Source organism: Hyla sarda, chromosome 5 (genome assembly GCF_029499605.1).
Source record: "Hyla sarda isolate aHylSar1 chromosome 5, aHylSar1.hap1, whole genome shotgun sequence".
NCBI classification, from domain to species: domain Eukaryota; kingdom Metazoa; phylum Chordata; class Amphibia; order Anura; family Hylidae; genus Hyla; species Hyla sarda.
In genome coordinates, this window is record NC_079193.1 from 357,508,037 (window position 1) to 357,527,159 (window position 19,123).

The window sequence follows — 19,123 nt, forward strand, 5'->3', positions numbered from 1 at the left end:
ATAGTATAGAAAAACTAATTCCCAGAGATAAGAATATTTCACCCCGAATCTAAATGGGTCTTGTAATATTCGGGTGTTTCAGTTTCTGATTTACCAAACTATACTTCACAACTTTAGGGGGTTGTTGATACTCAGCTTTCTGCAGAACCTGAAATAATGAAACATTTACATGCCGCACCAACCTGCTATGCAGCTGTCATCGGAGATTGGAACATCCAGATATATAAATCCTTTATTATAAAGGCCTGAAAGAGGATACAATAGAATAAATTAGATGAAATTATACATCCATAAAAGGGTTCTCTAACAGCATAACAAAATGCCCTTTTCTGCGGTTAGAAACCCATTAAAATTTACAAAGTACCCCTCCCCACCCCCAAAAAAAAACAAAAAGAAAAAAAAAAAACACATTACTATGTAGGACAGACCTGGTAGCCTGAAACCTCCAGCTAGTGCTAAACTACAACCCCCAGCATGCCTAGACAGTCTTTGGCATGTTGTCCGAGTTTTGCAACAGCTGGAGGTGCCCTGGTTATAAAACTCTGCCAGTTCTCAGTGAAATCGGCAGGTACATTTTTTTTATTTTTATTTAACACTGTGTGTGGGGACCTTAAAGGGGTACTCCGCTGCTCAGAGTTTGGAACAAACTGTTCTGAACGCTGGAGTCGGGAGCTTGTGATGGCATAGCCCCGTCCCCTCGTGACATCACGCCCCGCCCCCTCAATGCAAGTCTATGGGCGGGGGCGTGACGGCCGTCACGCCCCCTCCCATAGACTTGCATTGAGGGGGCAGGGTGTGATGCCATGAGGGGGCGGGGTTATGACATCACGAGCTCCCGACTCCAGCGTTCGGAACAGTTGAGTACCCCTTTAAGAGAGGTGACATAAGAAACTGCACAGGGCAACACTTAAAGAGTACCTGTCATGATCTTGTAAAATTTTATAATCCTCCCAGTTCACTGCCCCCATAATGATAAACCACCCCCTGTCTTTATTTTTATTATTTGTTAGTTTTCTACCTTGATATTTCTCTGTATTTTCTACTCAGTCTCAGTCAGATTCACAGACTGGGAAGGGGCGTTCCCCAGCAGGCGTGACATCATCTGAAGCCATACAGGGGAGAACTTCCTCCCTCACTCTGCTACACACAGCCTAGAGCAGTTAAGTGTGAGATGAGCTATGATTGGCTAAGGCTGCACACACCCCACTCACACAGCATTTCCTGAATTTGGACTTCTGCCAGGCCAGCAGGAGTCCAAAATCTGTGCAAGAGATTGGGGGGGGGGGGGGGATGTGCTCTGCACAAGTAGGGAGACACCTAGTGGCAGCTTTTTTTTTTAAACACAAATAAAAAACATAGAAAACTTCATTTAAAAAAAATAAAAAATAAAAAATACATAAGAAAGATTTTTTATTTACCATAAGGAGTGCAAAAGCAAAATCAGTTTTAATGACAGTGCCGATTTAATACTATTCAGCATCCCTGTTACTTACTATGCACTACGTTATGCTCCAAAGAACCTGCCAGCTGAGGCCCGGAATCAATTATTTTATCAATTGTTCTTTTCTCCACATTGCTGCAAATCTGAGGAAAATGTAAAAAAAAAAAATGTTACATGTAAGAGGAAATCCTCATGATAAATCAGGAATGTGCTATATAAACAGGGACAGTAAACCTAGAAATAAAGAGGGAAAATATAAAAAGAAAAAAAAAAAAAAAAAAGGAATAGCAAAAAAAGACTCAGAAAGTGCTTAGAAAATAACCTTACACACCGGGGTTAAAGGGGTACTCCGCCCCTGGCATCTTATCCCCTATCCAAAGGATAGGGGATAAGATGTCAGATCGCCACGGTCCCGCTGCTGGGGAGCCCCGGGATCGCTGCTGCAGCACCCCGCCATCATTACTGTACAGAGCGAGTTCGCTCTGCACGTAATGACGTGCAATACAGGGGACGGAGCAGTGTGACGTCATGGCTCCGCCCCTTGTGACATCACGGCCCGCCCCCTTAATACAAGTCTATGGAAGGCGTGATGACCGTCACGCCCCCTCCAATAGACTCGTATTGAGGGTTGAGGGGGCGGACCGTGACGTCACGAGGGGCGGAGCCGTGACAAAACGCTGCTCCAGCCCCTGTACTGCCCGTCATTATGTGCAGAGCGAACTCGCTCTGTGCAGTAATGATAGCGGGGTGCCGCAGTGGCGATCCCCAGGGTCCCCAGCAGCGGGACCCAGGCGATCTGACATCTTATCCCCTATCCTTTGGATAGGGGATGAGATGTCTATGGGCGGAGTACCCCTTTAATGTATCAAAGCTGGTCTACTGGAGGACGGTCAAATATACAGGGATCCCTCAACTTACAATGGCCTCAATATTATCACATATATTGGTCTGGACCATTGTAACTTAAAACCAGACTCACCATACAATGCTACGGACAGTCCAGATCTGTGAAACACGTCAATAGCTGGAAGATCTGACCAATCAGAAGGGACATTTCACTGGTAAAACCCCTGTATTACTGAAGTGCATGCACTGAATTCCTGTCTGGTAGCGCCCCCTACAGTACAGGGAGGTATTTCATGTTCTGTACTCTTTACCTCTGCCAGGGTTAGCTGCTCCTTAGGACACCAGGTGAGGGCAGCTCCATATTGTATCTATGGTACACTTTGTACTGTACAGGACCCTGAAGAAGCTCCTGTCCTCTATGTATAAAGTGATTTATAGCTTTTAAACACTATTTCTTACTTTAATATGTAAGGACTTGCCCTATGGGTATTAGTTGATTAGTGTTTTTTTTTTCTGTATAAAAGTTTTCTTATTTTGGGTTGATATTTTGGTGACTTTGGAACCAATTAATAGTCTTCCACAGAGTTCTGGTCTCAGGATACAATGGTTTCAACATACGTTTGTCCTTAAAAACCATTAAACATTGTAACTTAAAGGAGTACTCCAGCCAAAATTAAAGGTAATATGTCGCTGATCCTGGTGTGTGTGTGTGTGTGTGTGGGGGGGGGGGTTGGAGGGGTTGAATCCGACCACTGGGGCCCTCTACGATCATCAGGACGGCGCCGATGATGTCCGAGAGCTGCTCTTGTAGTCAGATCACATGACTCACGTTACTATTAACCAAATATTCTATCACATATACAGTACAGACCTAATATTTCTAATAGCTGGGAAATGGGAAGAGATCAGCACAGTGTTTCCCAACCAGCATTCCTCCAGCTGTTTCAAAACTACCACTCCCAGCATGCTGGGAGTGGTAGTTTTGAAACAGCTGGAGGAACGCTGGTTGGGAAGCACTGTGTTGATCTCACCCCAGTCCTGATGGTTTGTTACAGTGTATCCACCTGTATTCCTTGCTGTTTATTTCAAAGATAATTGGATACATTATAACAAAAACATCAGCTGTGAGAAGTATTAGGTCTGCTCTGGTTTCAAGTATCTCTCACGGCAAAAAAGAAAAAAGCCGGGAATTAAAAGGGTATTCCAGGAAAAAACTTTTTTTAATATATCAACTGGCTCCAGAAAGTTAAACAGATTTGTAAATTAGGGAAATGTAGATATGTGTAGCTCAACCACAGAAAAATGAGCGAGGTTAACTAAAAGCTCTCCCCCACAGAGAGATGCAGAAAAGTGAAAAAAAAATAGAATATTAGTCCTCAGCTCAATATCAGAAAAAAGATTAATGGAGGATGTCTGGTATCAATAATAGAGAAAAAACACAATTAGTGTATAAATGGTATTTAATAAATATTAAATAGTGCGTTCCCGCAGGGCCCTACGGTAGCGCACAATTGGTTAAAAAAAGAAATATAAAATACAACAAGTAGTTACACTACAGAGCGAGTGTATCTATTAAGGCTGACAGCCGTATAATGATACACTGGATGATACACTGGGTGATGGTGTGTTAAAGTGTTACTCTGATCAGAATAATAATAGATTCAGTGTGCACAAAAATAAGAATAAAAATAATAATAATAAAACGTTCCTCCTGGAAAGAAAAATGGTTTGATAGAAAAAATGGATGATACAAGAAAAATAAGTCCTGAAAAATAGGTCCTGAAAGTGAAAAGTAGCAGTCCTGTAAATGGTGGAGTTATGACCTGTAGGATGGATCCTATAATTGGCCTAAAGTAATGTCCTGCAAAAAATAATGTCCTGCAAAAAAACGTATACTGTATATGGTGATACCCTAAGAATTGTTTGAATAGTGGATATTGCAATTAAATCGCTGTTGCCGGTTTCTCCACTCCACAGCCTACAAATAGAAATAAAGTCACTGGCACGATTGTGCCACTCACCGCACCGCTGATGGACAGATGGATGATGAACGAATGAGCTCTAGCCGGGGCGGCGTGATGGTCGCGGGATAGATAGCCGTTCTCACCGGCGAGCTGTCCCTTGGCGTCAGGTGTACTCTAGCCGGGGCGGAGTGTTGGTCGCAGAATCTCCAGCCGCTCTCACCGGCGAGTTAACTCTTGGCGTCTGACGTAGCAGGTCAGCTGATGGCAGGTCAGCTGACCTTGTGCGGGAGGTTAGTTGGTGCTAAATGATGTTGTATAGTAATGCTGCATGCAGATAGAGATGTTGATCAAATGGTGGAGGGTTCAACACCGGTTCAGCAGATGAATTTAAGTACCGGACCATGTAATGAATGGATAGTGGATGAAGTCTCTCCAGAGAGGAACTATCCGATAGATGCTTGTATAACCGCAACTGTAGTGTAAACTAGACCAATAAAAGAGGCTCAATCTCGGTCACCAAACGCGTTTCGGGGTTCAGAGCAGATAAGTAATACCCCTTCCTCAGTGGTGTATGACCATATGCGGTCTCTGTTCGTTTTTATAGGCCTCCAAACAATTAGAATTATATCTAAGACCAGGTAAGGATTAGTGGCATGAACTCTGACTATCAGGTAAAAGAAAAAGTCCGACATGGGTGATATGTCTAAGTGAGAGACTATACCAACATAAGTTTCTATGATGTATCAAGCAAGTGACTATATATATTTATATAGAACATTACACAATATATATAACATATCTGATATAATTCAAATAAGAAAAAATGAAATAGAGATAAATATAAGTAATATAAATATAAGTAGAGTGATTCTTGAAAATTAATAATAAAATAAATAAATTAAATTAAAATAAAAAGTAAATACTATTGAAAGAAGAAAAGAATATGAATGCAATGTAATAGAATGAAAAAGAATAAAAAATAAATAAAAATAAAAATAATGATAAAAATAGAGATGAAAAATAACAAAAATAAAGATAAATATTAATAAAAATAATAATAATAAAAATAAATAATAAAAAATAAATAATAAAAAATAATAAATAATAAATAGTATATAAAATATAAAAATTAAATAAAAAATAATAAAATCAAAAAATGTAAAAATGTAAATAAAAAATAAATTAAAATTAAATAAAAATAAAAATAAATAAATATAAAAATAAAAAAAATAAGAAAATATAGAAAATACGGAAAGAAAATGATGAATATAATAATAACCAGGAAAGGATCATTGGTGGACAGGGTACAATACAGGAGACTCGGGAATAACATGTGATATTATCTGGAACATCGAATAAGATGTTACTAAAGAAAACCAAATAGTTCTAAATTGGAATTAAGGCCTTTGGGTTCAAGACTTTCAAATTCAAAGATTTTTTGGGCTTCAGCTCTAGACATACGAGTTAGGTAACTCCCTCCCCTCCAATCCTTAGAAATGGCTTGAATTCCGACAAATATGAGTCCAGTGGGGTCTCTATTGTGAACTTGGGCAAAATGACACGACAAAGGATGTTTCATGCAGCCTTTTCTAATGTTGTATATGTGCTCAGAGATCCTAACTCTAAGGGGTCTTTTTGTTCTGCCAATGTATTGTCTGTTACAATTGCATTGTAACATATATAGGACACCCTTGGTGGTACAAGTGATCAAACTCGGTATTTGCCATTTGAAACCATTGGTGGTAGATGTCACCTCCAGTGTTTTCTTTGCGCCACCTAATTGAAGGCAAATTGGACATGTACCACAACGGAAGAACCCTTTGGTGGTCAGCCACGTGGATGATTTCTGGGAAGTTGGTTTTTTGACAGATGGAGCTATAGTGATACCTAGATTGGGGGCTTTAGTATAGACTATCTGCGGTCGGGATGGCATCAAGTTCCCTATCAGTTTGTCCTGTTGGGCCAGGTGCCAATGTTTAGATATGATGTGTTCCATTCTTTTGTAATCCCTATTAAACGGTAGAATAATCCTAATAGGTTGATCATTCATTTCTGGATTATCCTCGACAGTAAAAAAGGATGCCCTATCTAATTTGTTGACCTCATCTAATGCCTTATTTAACACATGTTGTGGATATTCTTTCTCTAAAAATTGTGAAGTCAAAAGTTTGGCTTCCTCCTGAAAATCAATATCTGATGTGCAGTTGCGTTTCAGACGTCTATATTGTCCTTTTGGGACATTGATTAGCCATCTAGGTAGATGGCAACTATTGAATTTAATGTAACTATTTTTTGCCGTGGGTTTCGTATATGTTTTACAATGTAGTTTTGAATTCACTGGGAAAATTTCTATATCCAAAAATTCTATCTTGGTTTTACTGTATTTAGAAGTAAATTTCAAGTTACGATCATTATTGTTGATGCCGAGGATGAAGTCGTCCAACTCACACTGGGTGCCCCTCCAAATTAAGGTAATGTCATCTATGACGTTGCCATAGCACCAGGCTCGCGCCGAGTATGGGGGTGATGGTGGAGTCCTCCCATGCCGCCATGAATAAATTGGCGTAACTCGGCGCGAACCTGGTGCCCATGGCAGTGCCTGTTTGCTGCAAATAATAAGTACCATCAAAGTAAAAATAATTGTGAGTGAGTATGAATTCTATCGCAGATGTGATGTATTGTGTTTGTTCTAATGGAATATCTCCTTTCTCCAAAAATTTTTTGACTGACTCTATCCCTTGTTGGTGATCTATAATAGTGTATAAAGAGCTAACATCTAATGTCGCTAAAATGTGATCAGGTGACCAAGTGAAGTGTTCAAGTAATTTGATAATCTGTGTAGTGTCCTTTAGATAATAATCAGTCTTCTGAACAAAAGGTTGCAGAAAACGGTCAACAAATTGTGAAAGATTTGATGTCAAAGAACCTATACCAGAGACAATCGGACGCCCAGGTGGATTAAAAAAAATTTTGTGAGTTTTTGGTAAACAATAAAAAATAGGTAAACGTTCAGGGGTACCCAGTATGAATTTAGACTCATCCTCGGTGATAATTCCATTTTCCAAAGCAGGATGGCATAAATTGCTTAATTGTTTGCTATAGATGAAAGTGGGGTCACTTATTAATTTTTTATATGTCTTTGCATCCTGTAACTGTCTTAAACATTCATGGTTGTAGTCAATCGTGTTCAGGACAACCACGGCCCCACCCTTATCCGCAGGGCGGATAGTTATGTCGGCCAAGGACTGTAAATCCTGAATAGCTTTCTTTTCTCTCATACTAGTATTGTATGTTTTGGGTTTAACATATTTTAAAGATCTTAGGTCATTTTCAACTGATTTCTTGAAAGATGTTAAGTCAGGGCCCATTTCAGACTTGGGATAAAACCATGATTTTAATTTGCAATTGGTTTGGATATACTTTGAAGTGGGTCTACTACGTTCAGATGGATGTTTTATGAAATATTTTTTTAAACACAAATTGCGTATAAATTTCTCAATGCCAATATACACATTAAATTTATTTAAGGGATGGTCAGGGGCAAATTTCAGACCCTTATTTAAAATAATTTCTTGTTCTGGTGTTAACTCATGTGAACTTAAATTGATAATGGTACTATGTGGATCCACTATTGGAGTTTCCCTATTTTCTGTGGTGGTTGTGTCCGATGTTCTAGTTCTAGTTCTCCTACGTAACCTCTTTTTTGGGGGGTGGTCAGATTTGATGTGGATGGGTATTGAGTTTGTGTCTGTGCTCTTAATGGATATGTCATCTGTTGTGAACTCTGATTGTGATTGCTCGTGACTAGTGATTTGGTTGAATTGTGATGTGGATTCCATTGGTGTTGTGCCATGGTATGACGAGGCACCGAGGAATTGTCCTGATGGTGCCGAAAGTGGGGGGACCTGTGTCGATCTGGATTCCACTGATTGGTCCGTGGGGGATAAGATGTTGACTGATAATAACGTGGGTTTTGGTTGTGATTTTGGTACTGATTTGGAGAGTTTCTGTAGTGGGAATGAGTTCGGCTGTATGAGTGATGAGGTGAATGGTCTCTCCTCTCGTGGTAATACTTTTTCTGAGTGTGATAAGGTGGAGCTCTGTAGGTCTGGCTCACCCCCAAAAAATCATTGGTTTCCATTAAAGGAGTATAGCGGTTTTGTAATGGAATGGAGGTTGAGATGGATGTGGTTTCCTCTGATTGTTGTATGTTAGTCTTGGATGTTTGCCATAGAAATTTCTTAGTTTTTCTATTCATTATTTCTGACTCCAATCTATCTAACTTATTACAAATCATTTCCTGTTGTCTCTGAAATTCATTAGTTTTTTCACATTTGTCAACATCTTTTTTAATTTCATCAATCTCCCTATCTGTCTCCTGTATTATCTCCTGTCTCCTTAAGATGATCAGTCTCATAAGGTCTTTGGAGTGTTCCCTCAACGAATTTTCCCATTTTAAATTGAATTCAGTAGTCTCCAGGTCCCCCGCTGGGGTCCTGGTGAGCTGAAGTCCTTTGGGTATAATGTCCATATCCAGGAGATGGGAAAGGCTTTTGACCTCCCATTGGTTGCGTAATCTTCTGGATAGGACATTTTCTAATTTTCTGTGTAGCTGTATAACATTAACAGTCGTTGGATTATTAGTCAGATGTTCCTGGTCGAAGACATATGTATTTATTATTTTTTATTATTTATTTTTTATTATTTATTTTTATTATTATTATTTTTATTAATATTTATCTTTATTTTTGTTATTTTTCATCTCTATTTTTATCATTATTATTATTATTTTTATTTTTATTTATTTTTTATTCTTTTTCATTCTATTACATTGCATTCATATTCTTCTTTCTTCTTTCAATAGTATTTACTTTTTATTTTAATTTAATTTATTTATTTTATTATTAATTTTCAAGAATCACTCTACTTATATTTATATTACTTATATTTATCTCTATTTCATTTTTTCTTATTTGAATTATATCAGATATGTTATATATATTGTGTAATGTTCTATATAAATATATATAGTCACTTGCTTGATACATCATAGAAACTTATGTTGGTATATTCTCTCACTTAGACATATCACCCATGTCGGCTTTTTTCTTTTACCTGATAGTCAGAGTTCATGCCACTAATCCTTACCTGGTCTTAGATATAATTCTAATTGTTTGGAGGCCTATAAAAACGAACAGAGACCGCATATGGTCATACACCACTGAGGAAGGGGTATTACTTATCTGCTCTGAACCCCGAAACGCGTTTGGTGACCGAGATTGAGCCTCTTTTATTGGTCTAGTTTACACTACAGTTGCGGTTATACAAGCATCTATCGGATCGTTCCTCTCTGGAGAGACTTCATCCACTATCCATTCATTACATGGTCCGGTACTTAAATTCATCTGCTGAACCGGTGTTGAACCCTCCACCATTTGATCAACATCTCTATCTGCATGCAGCATTACTATACAACATCATTTAGCACCAACTAACCTCCCGCACAAGGTCAGCTGACCTGCCATCAGCTGACCTGCTACGTCAGACGCCAAGAGTTAACTCGCCGGTGAGAGCGGCTGGAGATTCTGCGACCAACACTCCGCCCCGGCTAGAGTACACCTGACGCCAAGGGACAGCTCGCCGGTGAGAACGGCTATCTATCCCGCGACCATCACGCCGCCCCGGCTAGAGCTCATTCGTTCATCATCCATCTGTCCATCAGCGGTGCGGTGAGTGGCACAATCGTGCCAGTGACTTTATTTCTATTTGTAGGCTGTGGAGTGGAGAAACCGGCAACAGCGATTTAATTGCAATATCCACTATTCAAACAATTCTTAGGGCATCACCATATACAGTATACGTTTTTTTGCAGGACATTATTTTTTGCAGGACATTACTTTAGGCCAATTATAGGATCCATCCTACAGGTCATAACTCCACCATTTACAGGACTGCTACTTTTCACTTTCAGGACCTATTTTTCAGGACTTATTTTTCTTGTATCATCCATTTTTTCTATCAAACCATTTTTCTTTCCAGGAGGAACGTTTTATTATTATTATTTTTATTCTTATTTTTGTGCACACTGAATCTATTATTATTCTGATCAGAGTAACACTTTAACACACCATCACCCAGTGTATCATCCAGTGTATCATTATACGGCTGTCAGCCTTAATAGATACACTCGCTCTGTAGTGTAACTACTTGTTGTATTTTATATTTCTTTTTTTAACCAATTGTGCGCTACCGTAGGGCCCTGCGGGAACGCACTATTTAATATTTATTAAATACCATTTATACACTAATTGTGTTTTTTCTCTATTATTGATACCAGACATCCTCCATTAATCTTTTTTCTGATATTGAGCTGAGGACTAATATTCTATTTTTTTTTCACTTTTCTGCATCTCTCTGTGGGGGAGAGCTTTTAGTTAACCTCGCTCATTTTTCTGTGGTTGAGCTACACATATCTACATTTCCCTATTTTCACATCCCCACATTGTGGAGTGCTCCCACAAAATGGCAGATGTCTGGACTCATTTAGAGAAAAAGAAACAATCTATTGATACATATGTCTTCGACCAGGAACATCTGACTAATAATCCAACGACTGTTGTTAATGTTATACAGCTACACAGAAAATTAGAAAATGTCCTATCCAGAAGATTACGCAACCAATGGGAGGTCAAAAGCCTTTCCCATCTCCTGGATATGGACATTATACCCAAAGGACTTCAGCTCACCAGGACCCCAGCGGGGGACCTGGAGACTACTGAATTCAATTTAAAATGGGAAAATTCGTTGAGGGAACACTCCAAAGACCTTATGAGACTGATCATCTTAAGGAGACAGGAGATAATACAGGAGACAGATAGGGAGATTGATGAAATTAAAAAAGATGTTGACAAATGTGAAAAAACTAATGAATTTCAGAGACAACAGGAAATGATTTGTAATAAGTTAGATAGATTGGAGTCAGAAATAATGAATAGAAAAACTAAGAAATTTCTATGGCAAACATCCAAGACTAACATACAACAATCAGAGGAAACCACATCCATCTCAACCTCCATTCCATTACAAAACCGCTATACTCCTTTAATGGAAACCAATGATTTTTTGGGGGTGAGCCAGACCTACAGAGCTCCACCTTATCACACTCAGAAAAAGTATTACCACGAGAGGAGAGACCATTCACCTCATCACTCATACAGCCGAACTCATTCCCACTACAGAAACTCTCCAAATCAGTACCAAAATCACAACCAAAACCCACGTTATTATCAGTCAACATCTTATCCCCCACGGACCAATCAGTGGAATCCAGATCGACACAGGTCCCCCCACTTTCGGCACCATCAGGACAATTCCTCGGTGCCTCGTCATACCATGGCACAACACCAATGGAATCCACATCACAATTCAACCAAATCACTAGTCACGAGCAATCACAATCAGAGTTCACAACAGATGACATATCCATTAAGAGCACAGACACAAACTCAATACCCATCCACATCAAATCTGACCACCCCCCAAAAAAGAGGTTACGTAGGAGAACTAGAACTAGAACATCGGACACAACCACCACAGAAAATGGGGAAACTCCAATAGTGGATCCACATAGTACCATTATCAATTTAAGTTCACATGAGTTAACACCAGAACAAGAAATTATTTTAAATAAGGGTCTGAAATTTGCCCCTGACCATCCCTTAAATAAATTTAATGTGTATATTGGCATTGAGAAATTTATACGCAATTTGTGTTTAAAAAAATATTTCATAAAACATCCATCTGAACGTAGTAGACCCACTTCAAAGTATATCCAAACCAATTGCAAATTAAAATCATGGTTTTATCCCAAGTCTGAAATGGGCCCTGACTTAACATCTTTCAAGAAATCAGTTGAAAATGACCTAAGATCTTTAAAATATGTTAAACCCAAAACATACAATACTAGTATGAGAGAAAAGAAAGCTATTCAGGATTTACAGTCCTTGGCCGACATAACTATCCGCCCTGCGGATAAGGGTGGGGCCGTGGTTGTCCTGAACACGATTGACTACAACCATGAATGTTTAAGACAGTTACAGGATGCAAAGACATATAAAAAATTAATAAGTGACCCCACTTTCATCTATAGCAAACAATTAAGCAATTTATGCCATCCTGCTTTGGAAAATGGAATTATCACCGAGGATGAGTCTAAATTCATACTGGGTACCCCTGAACGTTTACCTATTTTTTATTGTTTACCAAAAACTCACAAAATTTTTTTTAATCCACCTGGGCGTCCGATTGTCTCTGGTATAGGTTCTTTGACATCAAATCTTTCACAATTTGTTGACCGTTTTCTGCAACCTTTTGTTCAGAAGACTGATTATTATCTAAAGGACACTACACAGATTATCAAATTACTTGAACACTTCACTTGGTCACCTGATCACATTTTAGCGACATTAGATGTTAGCTCTTTATACACTATTATAGATCACCAACAAGGGATAGAGTCAGTCAAAAAATTTTTGGAGAAAGGAGATATTCCATTAGAACAAACACAATACATCACATCTGCGATAGAATTCATACTCACTCACAATTATTTTTACTTTGATGGTACTTATTATTTGCAGCAAACAGGCACTGCCATGGGCACCAGGTTCGCGCCGAGTTACGCCAATTTATTCATGGCGGCATGGGAGGACTCCACCATCACCCCCATACTCGGCGCGAGCCTGGTGCTATGGCAACGTTATATAGATGACATTATCTTAATTTGGAGGGGCACCCAGTGTGAGTTGGACGACTTCATCCTCGGCATCAACAATAATGATCGTAACTTGAAATTTACTTCTAAATACAGTAAAACCAAGATAGAATTTTTGGATATAGAAATTTTCCCAGTGAATTCAAAACTACATTGTAAAACATATACGAAACCCACGGCAAAAAATAGTTACATTAAATTCAATAGTTGCCATCTACCTAGATGGCTAATCAATGTCCCAAAAGGACAATATAGACGTCTGAAACGCAACTGCACATCAGATATTGATTTTCAGGAGGAAGCCAAACTTTTGACTTCACAATTTTTAGAGAAAGAATATCCACAACATGTGTTAAATAAGGCATTAGATGAGGTCAACAAATTAGATAGGGCATCCTTTTTTACTGTCGAGGATAATCCAGAAATGAATGATCAACCTATTAGGATTATTCTACCGTTTAATAGGGATTACAAAAGAATGGAACACATCATATCTAAACATTGGCACCTGGCCCAACAGGACAAACTGATAGGGAACTTGATGCCATCCCGACCGCAGATAGTCTATACTAAAGCCCCCAATCTAGGTATCACTATAGCTCCATCTGTCAAAAAACCAACTTCCCAGAAATCATCCACGTGGCTGACCACCAAAGGGTTCTTCCGTTGTGGTACATGTCCAATTTGCCTTCAATTAGGTGGCGCAAAGAAAACACTGGAGGTGACATCTACCACCAATGGTTTCAAATGGCAAATACCGAGTTTGATCACTTGTACCACCAAGGGTGTCCTATATATGTTACAATGCAATTGTAACAGACAATACATTGGCAGAACAAAAAGACCCCTTAGAGTTAGGATCTCTGAGCACATATACAACATTAGAAAAGGCTGCATGAAACATCCTTTGTCGTGTCATTTTGCCCAAGTTCACAATAGAGACCCCACTGGACTCATATTTGTCGGAATTCAAGCCATTTCTAAGGATTGGAGGGGAGGGAGTTACCTAACTCGTATGTCTAGAGCTGAAGCCCAAAAAATCTTTGAATTTGAAAGTCTTGAACCCAAAGGCCTTAATTCCAATTTAGAACTATTTGGTTTTCTTTAGTAACATCTTATTCGATGTTCCAGATAATATCACATGTTATTCCCGAGTCTCCTGTATTGTACCCTGTCCACCAATGATCCTTTCCTGGTTATTATTATATTCATCATTTTCTTTCCGTATTTTCTATATTTTCTTATTTTTTTTATTTTTATATTTATTTATTTTTATTTTTATTTTAATTTAATTTTAATTTATTTTTTATTTACATTTTTACATTTTTTGATTTTATTATTTTTTATTTAATTTTTATATTTTATATACTATTTATTATTTATTATTTTTTATTATTTATTTTTTATTATTTATTTTTATTATTATTATTTTTATTAATATTTATCTTTATTTTTGTTATTTTTCATCTCTATTTTTATCATTATTTTTATTTTTATTTATTTTTTATTCTTTTTCATTCTATTACATTGCATTCATATTCTTTTCTTCTTTCAATAGTATTTACTTTTTATTTTAATTTAATTTATTTATTTTATTATTAATTTTCAAGAATCACTCTACTTATATTTATATTACTTATATTTATCTCTATTTCATTTTTTCTTATTTGAATTATATCAGATATGTTATATATATTGTGTAATGTTCTATATAAATATATATAGTCACTTGCTTGATACATCATAGAAACTTATGTTGGTATATTCTCTCACTTAGACATATCACCCATGTCGGACTTTTTCTTTTACCTGATAGTCAGAGTTCATGCCACTAATCCTTACCTGGTCTTAGATATAATTCTAATTGTTTGGAGGCCTATAAAAACGAACAGAGACCGCATATGGTCATACACCACTGAGGAAGGGGTATTACTTATCTGCTCTGAACCCCGAAACGCGTTTGTGACCGAGATTGAGCCTCTTTTATTGGTCTAGTTTACACTACAGTTGCGGTTATACAAGCATCTATCGGATCGTTCCTCTCTGGAGAGACTTCATCCACTATCCATTCATTACATGGTCCGGTACTTAAATTCATCTGCTGAACCGGTGTTGAACCCTCCACCATTTGATCAACATCTCTATCTGCATGCAGCATTACTATACAACATCATTTAGCACCAACTAACCTCCCGCACAAGGTCAGCTGACCTGCCATCAGCTGACCTGCTACGTCAGACGCCAAGAGTTAACTCGCCGGTGAGAGCGGCTGGAGATTCTGCGACCAACACTCCGCCCCGGCTAGAGTACACCTGACGCCAAGGGACAGCTCGCCGGTGAGAACGGCTATCTATCCCGCGACCATCACGCCGCCCCGGCTAGAGCTCATTCGTTCATCATCCATCTGTCCATCAGCGGTGCGGTGAGTGGCACAATCGTGCCAGTGACTTTATTTCTATTTGTAGGCTGTGGAGTGGAGAAACCGGCAACAGCGATTTAATTGCAATATCCACTATTCAAACAATTCTTAGGGTATCACCATATACAGTATACGTTTTTTTGCAGGACATTATTTTTTGCAGGACATTACTTTAGGCCAATTATAGGATCCATCCTACAGGTCATAACTCCACCATTTACAGGACTGCTACTTTTCACTTTCAGGACCTATTTTTCAGGACTTATTTTTCTTGTATCATCCATTTTTTCTATCAAACCATTTTTCTTTCCAGGAGGAACGTTTTATTATTATTATTTTTATTCTTATTTTTGTGCACACTGAATCTATTATTATTCTGATCAGAGTAACACTTTAACATACCATCACCCAGTGTATCATCCAGTGTATCATTATACGGCTGTCAGCCTTAATAGATACACTCGCTCTGTAGTGTAACTACTTGTTGTATTTTATATTTCTTTTTTTAACCAATTGTGCGCTACCGTAGGGCCCTGCGGGAACGCACTATTTAATATTTATTAAATACCATTTATACACTAATTGTGTTTTTTCTCTATTATTGATACCAGACATCCTCCATTAATCTTTTTTCTGATATTGAGCTGAGGACTAATATTCTATTTTTTTTTCAGATTTGTAAATTACTTCTATTAAAAAAATCTTAATTCTTTCAGTACTTATGAGCTTCTGAAGTTAAGGTTGTTCTTTTCTGTCTAAGTGCTCTCTGATGACACGTGTCTCGGGAACCGCCCAGTTTAGAAGAGGTTTACTATGGGGTTTCCTTCTAAACTGGGCGGTTCCCGAGACACGTGTCATCAGAGAGCACTTAGACAGAAAAGAACAACCTCAACTTCAGAAGCTCATAAGTACAGAAAGGATGAAGATTTTTTAATGGAAGTAATTTACAAATCTGTTTAACTTTCTGGAGCCAGTTGATATATATTTATAAAAAAGTTTTTTTCCTGGATAACCCCTTTAACAAAAAGAGGTGGTGTTCAGTCCTGGGATGGCACCCGTACCTTGATGTCGTCCTCAGTGATGTACCCGGCCTGCACCACCCACCAGGCCTCTATGGAGATGTCCACCGGCTTCACTGGCAGTAAGTCACGGGCTGTTTTCCTTCGGAAAAATTTCTGTGAAGGAACAGAAGGTCAGAATGTTATCAACGCCCGGAGAGAAAAACAAATATCGCTTATACACACAAACTAAAAAGCAAAAAATGTGTTACTACTATAGCAGTGATAAAGGAGTGAGTGAGCTTCATGGCACAAGGGGAGATGTATACAAAAATGACATATACTAGTGAGATAATATAACATAATATAATTTATGTTACAGAAAGCGGAAACAGATTTGTAAATTACTTCTATTTAAAAATCTTAATCCTTCCAGTACTTATCAGCTGCTGTATGCCCCACAGGAAGTTGAGTTGTTCTTTCCAGTCTGACCACTATGCTCTCTCCTGACACCTCTGTCCATGTCAGGTACTGTCCAGAGAAGACGCAAATACCCAGAGTGAACCTCTCCGGCTCTGGACAGTTCGTGACATGGACAGAGGTGTCAGCAGAGAGCACTGTGGACAGACAGAAAAGAAATTCAAAAACAAAAGAACTTACTGTGGAGCATACAGCAGCTAATAAGTACTGGAAGGATTAAAGGAGATCTCCGGAATATCAAAATTGTCCCCCATACTGCCGGCAGTAAAAAATATAAAAGATGTACATACCTTTCTCTGCTCCCCTGGGGCCTCTGGTAACCGGCTCCGGCCTCCGCCGCGATCCTCTTCCTGGTTGCTGGTGGTCGGTGAGTCATATCCGCCGCAGTGACGTCCCGACTTGGCCGGCGATAGGCTGAGCGGCAGTGTGACGTTTTCGGCCCCGGCAGCAGGTGCCAGTGTAGTGAAGAATTGTGTGTCCTGAAGCGTTCTCACACTGCCGCTCAGCCTATCGCCGAGTGCAGTATGACTCGCCGACCACCGGCAACCAGGAAGAGGATCGTGACGGAGACCAGAGCCGGTTACCGGAGGCCTCGGGGGAGCGGAGGAAGGTATGTACGAAATTTTATTTTTTTACTGCCAGCAGTATGGGGGCCAATTTTTATATTCTGGAGTTCTCCTTCAAGATTGTCAAATTTACAAATCTGTAATTTACAAATCTGTTTAACTTTCTGGCATCAGTTGAATTTAAAAAAATAGTTTTTCAGGGGAGTACCCCTTTAACACTATGGCTCCTCTATTCTCAGGATAGACGAGTGTCCCGGAAGTTGGTTCCCCCACCCCCACTAATAAAAATAAAATAAAAATGATGGCCTATCCTAGGGATATCCCCTTTAAAGTACGTTCATACGCTTGTAACTAGCAGCTGGTTTCCCACTGCGAGTCAGGCTACCATTGGTTTCAACGAGTCCACTGGTAATCTGCAAATCTGCCATTATTGCGGACTGTCGTGGACCCATACAAGTGAATGGTTGTGTAAGTCACAGTTTACTTTCTGCAGCGGGGACACCCACTGCTAGTTTTGAGTGTGTGAACTTACCCTTAGGGTATGCTCACACAGGCCAGATATACCACCATGTCCGGGTCAGGAACTGTCCGAAGCAGGAATGGTTCACTATGGGGATTTTCTCCTGCTCTGGACAGTTCCTGACATGGACAGCGGTGTCAGCAGAGAGCACTGTGGTCAGACCAGGAAGAACAACTCAACTTCCTCTGGAGCATACAGCAGCTGATAAGTACTGGAAGGGTTAATATTTTGAAATAGAAGTAATTTACAAATAAATTTTCTGGCACAAGTTGATTTATAAAAAAAAAAAAAAAATGTTTTCAAGTGGAGAACCCCTTTAACCTCTGTATGCCCTGCCCCTGGTCCATAACGCGGGTTCACGCCGTGACCCCGCGTCATAGCGGGTCGGTCCCGACGGCTAATGAAAGCCGGGACCCTGGGCTAATAGCGCGTGGCAACGATCGTTGTGCCGTGTGCTATTAACCCTTTAGACGCAGCGATCAAAGTTGATCGCCGCGTCTAAAGTTGAAAAAATTGCATCCCGGCAGCTCAGTCGGGCTGATCGGGAACACCGCGGTGAAACCGCGGTGTCCTGATCAGCTAGGACGCCAAAGGTAGGTCCACTACCTGCTTCCCTGGTGTCCGATCAGCGATTGACTTCTCCATGGAGATCCAAGCCCCGATAAGACTGATCATCCGCATGTAGTTCTATGCCGATGATCAGTGTTAGGAATCAATGTAATGGATGTTATAGACTTTAGAGAGGGCGATAACATAGCAAAAAAAAAAAAGTTACTAATGATAAATTAATTCATAATAAAAGTAAGAATCACCCCCCTTTATCCATTTTCGAAAAATACAAACAGTGTAAATAAAAATATATGTGGTATCGCCGCGTGCGGAAATGTCCGAACTATAAAAATATATTGTTAATTAAACCGCACGGTCAATGGCGTGCACGCAAAAAAAATTCCAAAGTCCAAAAAAGCGTATTATCGGTCACTTTTTAAAGCACAAAAAAATTTTGGGCAATCAAAATGTCCAATCAAAACAAAAATGGTACCGACAAAAACTTCAAATCACGGCACAAAAAAATTAACCCTAATACCGGTCCCTATGCGGAAAAATAAAAAAAGT

The 19,123-nt window shown here is 39.1% G+C and overlaps 1 protein-coding gene across 4 annotated transcripts in view; it reads right to left on the reverse strand.

Annotated features, from left to right (window-relative positions):
- Positions 1-19,123, reverse strand: part of FAM91A1 (family with sequence similarity 91 member A1) — a 90,973-nt gene that overhangs the window by 58,251 nt on the left and 13,599 nt on the right. For all 4 annotated transcript variants that reach the window (XM_056522695.1, XM_056522696.1, XM_056522698.1 and 1 more), the window contains exons 6-8: positions 16,505-16,618; positions 1,494-1,584; positions 183-245 (exon numbers count right to left, since the gene is read on the reverse strand). In XM_056522695.1, coding sequence (XP_056378670.1) covers positions 183-245; positions 1,494-1,584; positions 16,505-16,618 — 268 coding nt within the window. The remainder of the gene's footprint in view (positions 1-182; positions 246-1,493; positions 1,585-16,504; positions 16,619-19,123) is intronic.